At 39.9% G+C, this 14,066-nt stretch overlaps 1 protein-coding gene across 1 annotated transcript in view; it reads right to left on the reverse strand.

The window, feature by feature from the left end:
- ST8SIA4 (ST8 alpha-N-acetyl-neuraminide alpha-2,8-sialyltransferase 4) overlaps positions 1-13,611 on the reverse strand; it is a 43,888-nt gene extending 30,277 nt beyond the window's left edge. The window contains exons 1-3 of the mRNA XM_008939674.1: positions 13,211-13,611; positions 9,723-9,854; positions 221-478 (exon numbers count right to left, since the gene is read on the reverse strand). Coding sequence (XP_008937922.1) covers positions 221-478; positions 9,723-9,854; positions 13,211-13,611 — 791 coding nt within the window. The remainder of the gene's footprint in view (positions 1-220; positions 479-9,722; positions 9,855-13,210) is intronic.
- Positions 13,612-14,066: the final 455 nt, after the last annotated feature.

A 14,066-nucleotide genomic window follows, 5' to 3' on the forward strand; every position in this document is an offset into this window, starting at 1 on the left:
AAAACTCCCTCATCTGGTGCTTGCTTTATTTGCACTGTAAAAATAATCTGGTCAACAATACGGGCATGTATTTAAATATGGGGAATCACTCACTGAAAGATACTGTTTCAGATTAATGTCACCTAATGCCTGAAATCTGTATCCCAGATTAAAACACTTCTCCCAGCCTCTCTCCAAGAAACACAGCAGGCAGTATCTTCAACAGCAGATGAAGACTCACCTTATGACAAAGTCATGGCTATCAATCTCTTTTCCACATCCACTGTCCAGAAGGATGCCTGAATTCCCAACAACTGCACAGGTTTTAAATCGGCGATTCTTCATTGGAGAAACTTCAGGGAGAAGGCTGTGCAAATCCTGAGAAATGTTTAGCGTGCGACGTCTGTCCAGTACATAATGAATCACATCTCCTGGCTTGAAGCTGCTTTTGACCACTGAGACATCTCTTTCAGCATCCAAGAATCGAAGAATGTTCTTTCTGGATTGGTAGAAAAACACACAGATAAAACCCAATACTCTCTGCTGCCATGGAGTTCATCTAAAAGTAGTACGGACTGTACAGAACATAGAGCATAAAGCAGAGGGTAGACAGTGTCAGACAAACTAAGGTCATTTCCCATGCTCTAGTGTGGAGTTAAGAGCAAAGCTGTTAGGACAGAATTCAAATGTGGGCTACCATGTGACACACAAATACTACATTGATAGAGCTTAACAACTTCCTACAGACAAAGGCAGTGAGACACCAAGGGAAGATGATTTTGGAAATAAGAAGGTGTACTACTTTTGAGTATTTTACAAACGTTTGGAATAGACACATATTTCAAAAAGGCCCAGAACAGTTTGTTTTCATGGAAATACAGTTAAATATACAAGATATTTATGATTTAGGAAATGAATGTTTCACAACAATCTCATCTCTCACAAATCATCTTGGTTCAGGAATGGCCATGTTCTCTTACAGATTCTTATTTCACTGTAGCATACTCAGTTTAGCATAAATTTGCTCCTAATTAACTGAAGGTCAGCCACATCTACCCTAATTAACTTGAAATACTAATACCCACAGTCTTTTGTACCAGCTTAAACAAAATCAGCTTAAAAACATACTGTAGCTCAGTCTAGTCAAGCCATTAGCTGAACTCACAGAAACACTTATGAACTCTATCATTGCTTTATATCAGGTTTGTCCAATCCTATGCATTGCTTCTCTGCAATTAACTGTCTAAACTGATAGCTGAGTTCAGACACACATAACCAAGACACGAGGGTTTAACAAGCTATCTTGAGTTAAGTGAAGTATGGCAATTCAACAGCTGTGTACTCGCAGTCCACAGCAACTAACAGGTGAAGAACGCGTGCTCAAGTATCAGTGGAAGAAGTTAAGTCATGGTAGTTGTAGCTGCTTATGGAGGTAGGGGTCTAAAAACCAACACACTTTCAATACACGAGTTCAAATAAGACACTTTTGATGGCTACAGATACGTAATGACTGATACCTGCACTGGTAGTATCAAGCAGTTTTCAGTACACGATTATCCTTAGTGTAAAAAGCTGAAAAGGACTCCAGGCCAGAGCTGCAGGAGCCACCGGTAGCTCTGAATTGCAAATGAGCAAAGCCTTACAAGCTTGTGTCCATTCCCACTCTGCAAAGCTTGTACCTTTGTGAAGAGGCATAAAGGTCACATCGGAATGTAAACACATACTTAGACATGGATTGCATACATACAATTGGCTTATGGAAGAGACAGGGAATGCTGAGCTGGGGCAGGATGTTCACTAATGGTTAACTGAAATAGAAATTTTTGCTCCTGCAACTGTAACAAGACAAGAGGAAAAACCAGGAACTTTTTATTTTCCACTGCTGTCAGCAGATAACATCCAATTTAAAAGAGAATAGGCAGTTTCTTGAGTAAGAGAATGCTATTTTCATGTAATGTTTTTAGAGCAGAACCTCCTTAGAGCATACCAAAACAGGAAGGGATAACTAGAGGTGCTGTTCTAGCAGTTGCAACACCCAGAGACACAACAGGGAAAAAAATCCCTCCGAAATGAAAAGGGATGAACTGTAGAAACACCCTGCTTACCAGCCAGCTCTTGTGTCACTGCCTCAGGAGGGAAGAATACAACCGAACCTTGCAACCAGTGACACAAAACACTCACTCTGACACTGACATTAAAAGTTATAGTGTAAGTGAAACATGGTAAAAATATTTTTTCAAGTGTTTCCTCTCATTTCTTAAGCTAGGATGAAAAAAAAAAAAGCATATCTTGGTGTCTTGGCCTGCCTGTTACAGCTGTCATGTACAACTGGAGAGCCACCAAAGGAAAGACAGCTTGTGCTGAGATACACAAGTGTCTCAGAATAATGCACAGGCAACATTAAAATCCTGTCTAAAGCTTTTGGTAAGGGTAGGCAAGGTATTTCTGTAAAAGGAGGATGAAGATTCCACTTCAGCCTGTAAACTGAATGGACATAAAATCTCCATGGGTTTGATAAGCTTTATTTTGTGGGTACTCTGCTACAGATATATACATTGCTACAAGATTAAAAAGAGGAAGAAAGAAGGAATTGCCCAATCTAGCAGTATTAAAAATGACTGAAAATCTTCATGACTTAAGAACAAAGTTACCAGAGCTATGGCTGTAAAGGATAACATGAATGTATCAAAAGTTATCAATAGCATCAGCCAAGCTATCCAAAGACGCACTTCACGTGCACTCTGACCTGAGAAGGGGCGACCACAAACTTATCTTAAAAAGCAAGAGAAATTACGTGAAGCGTACAGAAACCTATGGCTCTGACTGAAACACTCACATGTGATCACAGGAAGACTTGCTTCAGTAATTTAAAGCACCCACGCCTGATAGCTAGAATGAATGGGCTTAACACCCTTCCTGTTTCCAAGAAGTAGCAACATTTGTGCATGAATATAGTGTCTTGTGTATTATTTTAAAACATAAGAAGAAAGCAGTGAAATGATGCAAACAGTGCCAGAAAAATAAAAGCCCTGACTTCCATTATTAATTTGGTTACTTACAGTCAAAGCTTATTTATCTATGTGCTTACATATGCTCATAGAAGTCCTCCAAGGGGTTTCAAGTAGACTTGAATTAGATTCAGATAAACAAGCACTTGTTTATTTAACAGAGTTGAAATTCCTAAAATGCCTAAGGAATTTATTTTTCGATAAAATTTTGAGAAGGGCAAAAGTCACTGAATCATTATCTTATCAAAGATTCTAAAACGTCTTCTTATCTGAAGTTGTCAGTAGCATATTCACTTACACATATGCACAGGTATTACAGTATACATAAGAATTCTTGTATAAGAGACCTGTAATAATGCTAACATTAAAATAGTGCAGCTGATTCACCTGACTGTGTCCAGATATCTTTTAATACTGTAAGAAATATGATTAAGAGTGCAGAGTTCATGCTACTGTTTCAAGTTCCTCTGTGCTACTGACTCAACTGTACCATGGTGTAGTGGTATTCCTATTTTCATGTAAGTGCTAGGAGAAAAAAAATTACTACGGGATATGACAAAACCTGAAAGTACACACATGAGTGTCTCAGTCTTGATTCTGGTTAATAAGAACTTGTTTATACCTCTGTTCTGTCCCACAAAGAGCAGTGAAAATAGTACAAGGTTATTCTGATTAAACAGATGTGACAAGTAATTTAAAATAAATGCTAATCCACATCCAGCTGCATATAAAATTCAAAAGTAAGGTCTATTAGAGGAAGAAAAAAAAAGCATGATTTTTAGCAAACCCTGAAACAATGGTGTTCTGCAACCTCAAGCTAAAATCTGTAAAGAAACTCTTTCATTTGAGGTGGTCTTCAAGTTTTGTTTTGGTGCATAAAACTGTATCTGGGGTGTGGCCTGAACCCTTTGTGGGCAGGTGAGGCAGATGTGACTCACTCTTATCTGAAGCCAAGCAACTGTTTGCAGAATGTTTACATGACTCACAGGACCATGGTGTCACAATCTGTGGTTGACCTAGGGTTTTTCTATGATAACCAGAAACAGATGTCTGTAATATTTAAATACCAACTACGAGTCCCAGTCATCTGATAAAGTATATGATTCTGCAACAGCATTGTCTCAAAACAGCTTTCCAAATTATAGATGTACTGCTTTGGGGAAACATGGTGACATTTTAATTTATGTACATTCTTCTGGGTTTACTTTGCACTGTAGTCTTTGTAATACACAGTTATTGTGTAACGGAAAACTCTCCCTCATGTGCCCTAGAACTGTGCGGATTAAGGAAAGAAAATGAATCACTTAAACATTTGACTTTTAAGATTACAAATAAAATTCATATATTTAGACATTATCAAGAACACTGAAATATGACCTCCAACATTTTTCCTGGGAAAGTCACTCCTTTCAAGGAAGGCAGTGCCAGAAATCCTCGCTGCTGGGGCATCTGGCGTTGTCTAGACCCCAACCATGAGGGAAAGCCCCTGAAGTGCATCCTCAGTATCAGGAAGCTGGGTTAGCTCACCAGCAACCACATTATGGAAACAGAGGCCGACTAAGTGATTACCTAGTCCACGCTCCACAGTTTGCTTCTGCTGAAGACATGCCTTTATCTACATCACTCCTAGCCCATGTTTATCAAATATTTTCCTAACAGACTCCCACGGTGGGGACCACCAGCACAATACGCTTGTGCTCTTGTAATAGCCTTAATTTACCCGAGGCCAAGAAGCCATCCAAATTCTTCTAAAAGATTTTTTTAATTAAAATTTTATTTTAAAATTTCCAACTTTTTAATTGGACAGGTCATGGGATTATAGATCTCTGACCCCTCCTGCTAAAGACTTTCTCTGACTGATTCACACAGGTCTTTAAACAGTTTTCTAACTCCAGCAAATGCTGACACTGCTTTGTATTCCCCATCTGAAAGGCAGAAGGTGGCTCTGAGCCTTTGAAATCACCAACAACTACAGCCTAGGTAAAGCATACTTTCTGCCAGCTAAATTAGTTTAATTAAACAAACAAAAAAAAACCCCCAAAAAACCCAACCAAACAAAACAAAACCAAAACCAAACAAACAAAATTAAAACAAACAAACAAACAAACAAAACAAAACAAACAAACAAAAAAACCCAAACAAACACACCCAAAGCAAAGCAAAACAAGAACAAACCATGGTAACTCAAGGTCACAGCCTGCCCTTATATACGGCTTCACCTACAGCTCCTGCTGACCACCTGAGGAGGCAGTGGGCACTGCGAGTGTTTGTGCCTGTGCTGAGTTTGGCTGTAATCTGACTGAGAGTTTTAAGAAAACCTCTTCAGGGAAAGCAGCATTTAGAATCATAAAATATTTGTCATTGGAAGAGGTCTTTAAAGGTTATCTATTCCTTTAAAGGACTTGGATTTGGAGCCAAATTTGGATTTGTTAATAACATGCCAAACTGCAGCTAATCATGGAAAGGTTGCTGGAATTCCCCAGCCCATGGAGGGCCACAGAAACAGAAGTGCCACATGATGGGAAGCTGCTGTCTGGCTCTGTGCCCACTCCAGCCCTCCTCACACCCTTCAGGACACCCCCCTGTCCCTTGACCAGAAAGGGCCATTCAGTAGCTGAAGCACACAGATCTTCAGTGGGTACCAAAAGGAAAAAAAGGCTTTGGAACAGAGTAAGTCAACCACTGTTTACCATATGAAGGCCAGTCATGGTAACTGTCCAGTTAAGCGACTTAGAGTCAAACAAAAGGAGTCAAAGGAATTAATCATCATAAGTGACAGTGAACACTGACTTTTCAGTGGAGACAAAGGTCTAAGGAGGCAAAAAAAGCTTCAGGTTTATTGACTGAAACAGACTAGAGAGGCCCAGTTTGTGTGTCTTAAAGAGACACTGGTGATCCGCAGGAAATAGTGCAACTGGCCCTTCACAGCTACTGTACTGCTCCATTCCTAGTTCAGAAGTTACTGTTTGCACTTCAGGGACTTAACACATCCGTTCCATATTAACTTGAAAGATAAGCAATGATAATAATCTAAACCTTTCTAAAGAGGAAGTTGCACTTATTTTTTTCTTTTTTCTTTATTACACTGTCAACATCTTAAAAGTTCTCACGTTTTTCTGACAGGAAATTTCCACTCATCAAGTTCTCCATCACACTGCAAAAACATAAATACATCCTTGACACACTTCTTAAATTTTTGCCTTCCTGCAATTCAAAACCTCCATCTGCTCTTTCCAACATAAACACCCACATTTAATCAAAAATAAGTGGAAAAAGTCACACACTGAAATGTCAGATTATAGTTGATTCCACACAGTTCACAGATGTGCTGGCATCACTCCTGTGTGGAAAGCTTCCCCAGATAGGTTTGTACCATCTCAGCTACATCTGTCCTTTTCAGTATGGCCTTCAACCAATACAACTGGAATTTCCTAACTTCCATAACTGGAAAATCTTCACATTGCCAAAGAAAGTTGAAAAGACTTCAGATACAAAACTTTGCAGATGGTGGATTCTCTCTCTTCCCCATTACTGAAATCACTCACACAGAAGGGGAGCCAAGAGAGCAGTTTTCTTCCCTTAGGTGCAGGAATTACCAATTCTTCTTCAAAGAAGCGGTCAGCAATCAGAAGGTGACATCAGTTGGAAAAATCAGTCTCCCAACAGACCAATCACAAATGGCAAGGCAGTAAATTTGATGCAGTCTCAAGAAATTAATAACACTCATCATTTCCACCTCAATCACAGAAAGTCTAGGTCTTGCTTATAATGTCTGCTTAACATCTCCAAAGGGCTTCTGCCCTCCCAAAAGAGCTGCTACACTCCCCAGATTTCCTCTTCTGGCTGCAAAGTCTCAGAGAGCATCTTGTGACACCAGAAACCCAATGGTAGCTTTTCATCCTCCCATAGGGTCCTGGTAAAGGAGCTGTTTCACTCACTGATTCCTAGTTGAGCCTGCTCTTCCCAAAAATTCATAAGACATTTGAGGCTGATAGACTGGTCACTAACCTGAGCAAAACCAAGATAGCCAGAGATGATGCCCATGGTCAACAGGGGAAAGAGCAAAGCATAATATTCCAGCTGTCAACCAGCTACATCCAGGCATATCACTGATCAACAGTCCTTGCATGAAGCAAAACTCACTATCAAATATTTTCTGTGTTTTAAAATTGCTAATGTGGATGTCAAGCTGACCTAAGACACAAAGGTAGCTGCCATTTATGGGCGACTATAAGTTTTACGAAATGTGTTTATGCTGTACACCAATGATTTTACAAATTATATCTCCACTGCTAAGAACTGCTAACTTCTTACACATTATTCAACAGGCACTAGCTTTTTGTTTGTTCCTCTCTTACAGCTATTTCCAATGGTTGATTTCACACCACAAGATGACCACTGTTCACATTGACGATTGCAATAAATGAGTACGAATCATATTCAAGGTCTACACAAGGCATGCAATGTACTTTGGAGGGCTGAACAGTTAGGTTAGACCAAGAGAAGCCTCTAGGAGGTTGCTAGACACATTTGAAGTTAGTCCTAATAGGTCTGTAAGTGTAAAAACATTTACTGCAAAGATGCTTCTTGCTGTTGTGACAAGGAAGAAAGGTGTATAGCAAGCTGCTGGTAAAAATGAAAGAAGAATGCACATTGTTTAATCAGCATCAGAGTGGAATGCTTATCACAAGGGGCTGCAATGGCTTCCTCAGAGAAAAGCATGTCACACTTCCCTCCCTCCTAACTATGGTATGCTATGACTATGGAAAATGCTACACTTATTAGTAAAAAATTATTTCTGGAAAGACTATGACTGGCTGGTAGCACTGACTCCTTTCATGTAGTTTATGTCAAACTTTGACCCTAAGCCACATTAATCTAATGACTTTCACTGGTTCAGTGAAAGCATCTGCTCGCTGCCACAGTGTTCATGGTGCTAGCTATTTCATCTCAACTTCAGCTTTATGCTCTCTACTGTATATAAAGACTTTGTGCTAATAAAGTGGAAGCTTTGCTGCTCAAACCAGTGTATAAGACATATGTTTTTCTTCCCTGTACTGAGTAAACCAAAAACATCCTTCACTGTAAAATTTTTTAAAAAAATCACATAATCACATCATGATGGTTCTTTAGAGCACACTGGTAATTTACAAAATGAAAGATCTTCCCCCCACAGCCATAACACACGAAAATTTATTTTGAAACTTGTGATTTTAATAGATGGAGAGGATACAGATGTAGTAACAGGCTTAAAAAATTCTACAGCATTGCCTACTGTTTGACCTCTTTGTCAGTATTATGTATTTGGCTTTAGAAACAGATGAAAAATGAACATAACCCATGCTTCATTTTCTTCCTGAATTTTAATTAAAAAGTTATTGTAATATTTTTACTTTTTTGTTGTTTGGCTTGAGCAGCAAGGTGTATTGGTTTTAAATGGTTCTGAAACATGACACTTTTTCAACTGAATAACTGAAAAGAGTTATCCGTCTCTACTTACAGTCACTCAATGGCTTCCAGACCAGTTTACTTCACAAGTAAAAGTGTGCTATTTTCTCCTAACTGGCAGAACCAGAACCTATGATTTGATATTTCAAGTGTTCTTCTGAAGTTATGAGGTTATATTTCTCCAACTTAAATTGTAAGTTATATGCACATTTAAACACTGTTACTGATCTAGAAAATCTGCTTATCTTTCCTAGACTACCTTGCAGCAGAATTTAGCCTTTATGTGCAGCCACATACTGGTCAAACAGGCTGCATCTGAACAGACAGTTCTGGAAGAAATTCTGCTCCTGACCTGCACCTCGGCTGCACTTCAGGGCCACCACCAGGTCTTCAAATTCCTATTCATAATCTTAACATTCAAAAAAATCAAGTCTACTGTGCTTTAGGATGCCTGCTAAAACCAGTCATTTCCTGCAATGTTTTCACAGAATGTGACACCCCCAGCTTTCGGGCCAACCCATGCTCCACACCCCTCTGTCACTGGTCACCTTCCAAATTAAGATAAGGAAAATACAATGACATATATCACACTAAGAGGCTTCTTCTTTCTCTTCTTTCAGGCCCCAATATAAGTAGACCCACTGTAGCTACTAAGACACATTAGAACTACCACTCTGCTACTGTGTTTTGCCCCCTCAGCATGAGCCTAGGGCTCCTTTTGGCTCCTCTGACTTCGGAAAACTGTCTAAGATATGGGTACTGTCAATGCCTGACCTTGTGACTTGGATCAGTCACAGAGAGGGTTGGATTTGCAGCACCTGATGTCCTAGCTTGACTCCTACATCTAAGTTGCCTGTCTAAGCTCCCTTTGTAGTTAAGGGAGAAAAACTGATATGTTCAGGGTACTTCCATCTGTTCTATTTCAGATCTTTAGGCTGACAGAAAATCAAGTCCTCCGAGTGCCAGTTTCTCAACACTGACTGCAAGAGAGTTCTAGACAACCAGCTCAAATGTGGACATGCATAATGTTGATGCTGACTGCCTGGGTCTGACTGACACAGGCAGATGAAAACATTTTATTTATGCTTACGAAATATAACTTGACTTTGGAGTCAAATGTAATTTGGTTGCATTTAACACTGAACACTAAATATGTCCAGTTAAAAACATCCACCTGTAACTGTAAATCAAAACGACTTCCTTCCAGACCAGAAGAATTATAGGCAATACAGAATGAAAAGAATTATAGGTAATATGAAATGAACTGGGTTTTTTTAAGACACTCACCTTATTTCCAGTACCAAAGAAGAATTGATTCTCCAACCTTCTACAGCATGCTGGAAGACTGAGGAGCCACCCTTTTGAATTACCTTATCAGAGCTATTGATCATTGATCTACTCAAACTCAGTTCACCACCTCTGCAATGCAATAAGGAAAGGACACAGTTACATCAAGGCTAACTCTAGTTTTAAGTAATTTACTTCACAAGCACCACGGATATTTCCTTTTATTCACCAAACAAACAAACAAACAAACAAACAATTATCTCTCCGCTTGCAAAAGCAAATAACCTGTACCTGTGAGAAATCTATAGAACACCTATATCTCATACTTCAACAGGCCATATAGGAGCTTAAATATGTTTATATTTGTAATGAAACAGACATAACAAAACTTGCAATAAACTCAAAATTGTGACCCCATGCCAAATTTCAGCATGTTTGTGAGGTAGGTGCACTTCTATGTTCCAAACTTCCGAGTACTTAACAGATTTAAGTGTCAACTTGCAAGCCTTCGCCCAGCAACTATTCATGTTCCATAATAATGGCATAATGGACATCTTTTGCCTACTATTGATACTAAAAGACTTTAATTCACAGAGTTCTGGAGTTTAATCTCATACAAAGAAAAGACTTCCTGAAACTTTTGTATACACATATTCAAATAACCCCAGTTGTCTTAGCCTCTTCATGAACGTTATCATAGTCATAAATTTTGGTAAGGTAACCTTAAAAAATAAAAATATATAGTAAGTTGTTGGTGATGACCACTGACCATCTGATGAAGTCTCATAAAGTTACCAGTTGCAATGATATGAGCCCATAAGTTCACATAAATGTGACAAAGAAGCTGAAACACTGCAAGCACAACTTCAGATGTTAGGCCCAAGATCTGTTTTTATCTCCATGTGTTTCTATTATCCTTCGTACTGCTTCCATTTAGGTGCCAGAGCACCCTTCACCTAGTTCAAACATAGCTGTGAATGATAAAGACATCAAAGTTGTCAGACGTAACATTCTACTATGCAGAATGTCTTACATGTGACGAGTACATGTAACAGTAATATACGGAAACCTTTTCATCTATAAATAAGTGTGTTCTGATATACTGCCAGTAACAATACATTCACTTAGCTGGCAAACAGAACTTAATGACCACCAGCCATTCAACCAGCAAAACAGAAAATATGTGAGACTGTAAGCTTTCTAGGGAATTGCTGACTCATTTTCCTGTGGCTTTAAGTTCTTAAAACAATTGAATACTGCCCTTAGTAAGAGCTACAGCAATGCTAACACTCTGTGTGTGTATACATATAAAATAGAAATATTAATATTTGGTAAATTACATAGCAGACTACACTCAAACTAACCTGCAATGGGACGTTAAAGTAAATTAATTAACCAAAGCGGTAATACGTAGTCGTTTGCAGAACGTGCCATGGCTGCAAAAGCCGCTGTAACTCCTAAGTCCACATTACACACTCCACCACCGCCCAGCACGGCCGGGAGCGCTCTCCCCGCCTCGTGCCCCCTCACTCCCGCAGGCTGCAGCCCTGACATCACACTACCTCGTGCATCGGCCTGACACCTACCAGGAACCTGCAGCTTTAACCCACCGTGTAGGTGCAAGACCTGTGTGCAACCTCTCCAAACCATGCTAACTTGAGAGCATGGGAGGATGCTGCAGAAATCTCCAAATTCAATACCCAGAATGCAATTAATACTTTTTGCTATTTTAAAATATTTTATTTGCTAAATTTTTCCATGTTGGTTGTAAATATACCTATTACATATATTTTCCTGCATGTATTTTCTAGATGCATAGTTTATGCATGTAAAGCAAAATTACAAAATACATCCAAGTAAAGAACTCAGTATAAGAGTACTTCAGAGTCATTTCCAGTTTATGCTGGGTTAAACATTATTCAGCAGACAACTTAACAGTAACACAGTTGATAAAACTTCAACTATCAACAAAATATGCTGCCAACACCTTAAGCAACACAGCATTTGAAATGTGGTTGTCTTCCACATTCCCAATTTACATCTGCAGTGAGCTACACAGATTGCACAGCAAAGCAACCTTACATTATGCTCTCATGAGCTAAAAGAAGGTCATAGGCACTCTGTATTAAGTTCTACTATAAACACAAGTGTTCACTTACATGCTCCTTTCCTGTTTTATTGGTAGTGTTTTATTAACTCTCACTTAGAGCTATATTAAATAAACTAACACATCAAAGGCTGATTTCACTCCAGAAAATTCTTGACTGTGTAAAACATCTGTGAAATAAATTTGAGCTACTTTGCATGTTCACTGCAAATCCTCTCTGATGTAAATGAAACACGTGCCACAGTGTGACATCAACTTGTGGCTGACAATGTCAACCTCCGCTCAAATACCTTGCCTTGGTGACCAACCAGACCAATATAATAAGACTACATTTTCTCCTGAAGACAGTTCACTAATTTAAGTACCTCTCTTCAAGCATATTCCATCCCAAAGATAACACTGTCTAAAAAACACTGCATTCCACGTAATATGCCTGTTTCATTACCTGCTTAACTTTTAAAGGGACATTACTATCTGGTTGAAGAAGGGCACACATCTGAAATTACTGTCCCTAGCAAACTTTACTATGAGAACACAGATGATTTAAGGTTTATCACGTACTTTGGAATTGCACATAATTCATTTTGGAACATCTGGGATTTACCTGCAGTGTCACTAATAACCATAAATTGGACCACCTTGTGTTTTCACAGCTCTGCATTGCTTCTGTAAGTAAAACATTCCACAGAAAACTGTCTTTCTTCCCCAAGTGGCCAATCAAAAATAACCAAATGGAATGAGGCCTTCCTCCAGGAGAAAGGCAAGCGTAACATCAATAGTGGCAGTGGATCTTGGGGAGAGTGGGGGGTGGTGTTATTCCTGTTTCACACAGTACTAGATGGGACAAGAGACTGGAAAGAGTAACTATATTCCAATATCCTTAGCCAAAGTGAGAAGCAACAGACTGTACAAGAACCCTCACTGATACCAAAGAAGCAGAAACACCACTAAATGACCCAGCAGAATTACGTTACAGCTGTATTTTAAAGTGTTGTTAAGGATACAGTTATAACTAAATATAGTTATTTTCTTTCATGTAATATTGAATTATCATTTCATTTTAGTACCTTTTAATTGATGTCAAACTGAAGGGCTTTTTTTTAAAAAAAATACATATGGATTTATCAACTGGCTAATTTCAGAATCATATCAGCAGCTACTTCTAGTCTGACAGAAAAGTGTATGTACTAAGGGACATGCCTACCTTTAATGCTTATTCTCCCTCACACTTTCTCTCTCATATGTATTTTTGCACACCTACAATCCCAAAATTTTAAACTGCTGTACATCTTATAAGTACGCAGATACTACAGCACCACGGCAGAAACTGGGTTTACACCCAAGCTGAAAGCGAGGGAGTTACCAGAAAGCTGTGAAAAACCTTAGTGCAAGGGAAGCAAACATCTCATCATTAACCACATGCACACACAGGTGAGGCTCTCCCCTGTTCCGGGGAGGTGCAGAGGCCACAGACGCCCAGCTGCCTGTGCCCCACGGCCGCACCAGCTTGCCTGGGCAAGGGTCAGTGAAGACGCCCTTTCTGCGTTTAACTCTGGGCACCACAGGGGCAAAGGAGGGGACTAAGTAGCTTGTAACTGCTCCAGCATCCTCCAGGCCCCTACGGACATTTACAACCTCCTTATGCCTCCTCCTCAAATGAAGGCAAAGGCTTACACCAAAGGATGAGGCTCCCCTGCCTCCCTGTCGATTTGCACAAGCAAACAGAAAGTGTAAGCACCTTCCCTGCCTTTGCTGATTTCGCTCAGCCACCAAGGAATTCATGCGCACCTCCTGTGAAAACAAAAAACTGTACCCCTCCAAGGAGAAAAGGGCTTGGCTGAAGCCAAACATCTTCACAGGGGAGCTGCAAGTTTGCCTAAACAATGTCGAATACTGGTACAAACAAAATGCACAACACAGAGGAAGCTAAGGTGCAAACAAAAAATGGCAAGGGTTTCTTCGCCTTTTATTTTCAACCGAAGACAAAGAGGAGAGAGAAAATGTGTTAATAGAGGGTCTCAGCGAAGGACCAGGGTCTCCAACGGAGGAGCCTCAGGAGCAAAGGACGATGTCCCGTACGCTCACAGACTAAGGATCACTAAGGAGCATCGAAGTACAGCTCCCAGGCAAACTTCAAGGACGGAGACAGAGGCCAGCTGGAGCTGACAACTGCCGCGCATCACGGCACGCTCGCCCCTGAAGGGCTCCCCCAGCAGGGAACGCGGCACAGGGCGTTC

Source organism: Merops nubicus, unplaced genomic scaffold, assembly GCF_000691845.1.
Source record: "Merops nubicus isolate BGI_N331 unplaced genomic scaffold, ASM69184v1 scaffold21594, whole genome shotgun sequence".
Classification (NCBI taxonomy): Eukaryota; Metazoa; Chordata; class Aves; order Coraciiformes; family Meropidae; genus Merops; species Merops nubicus.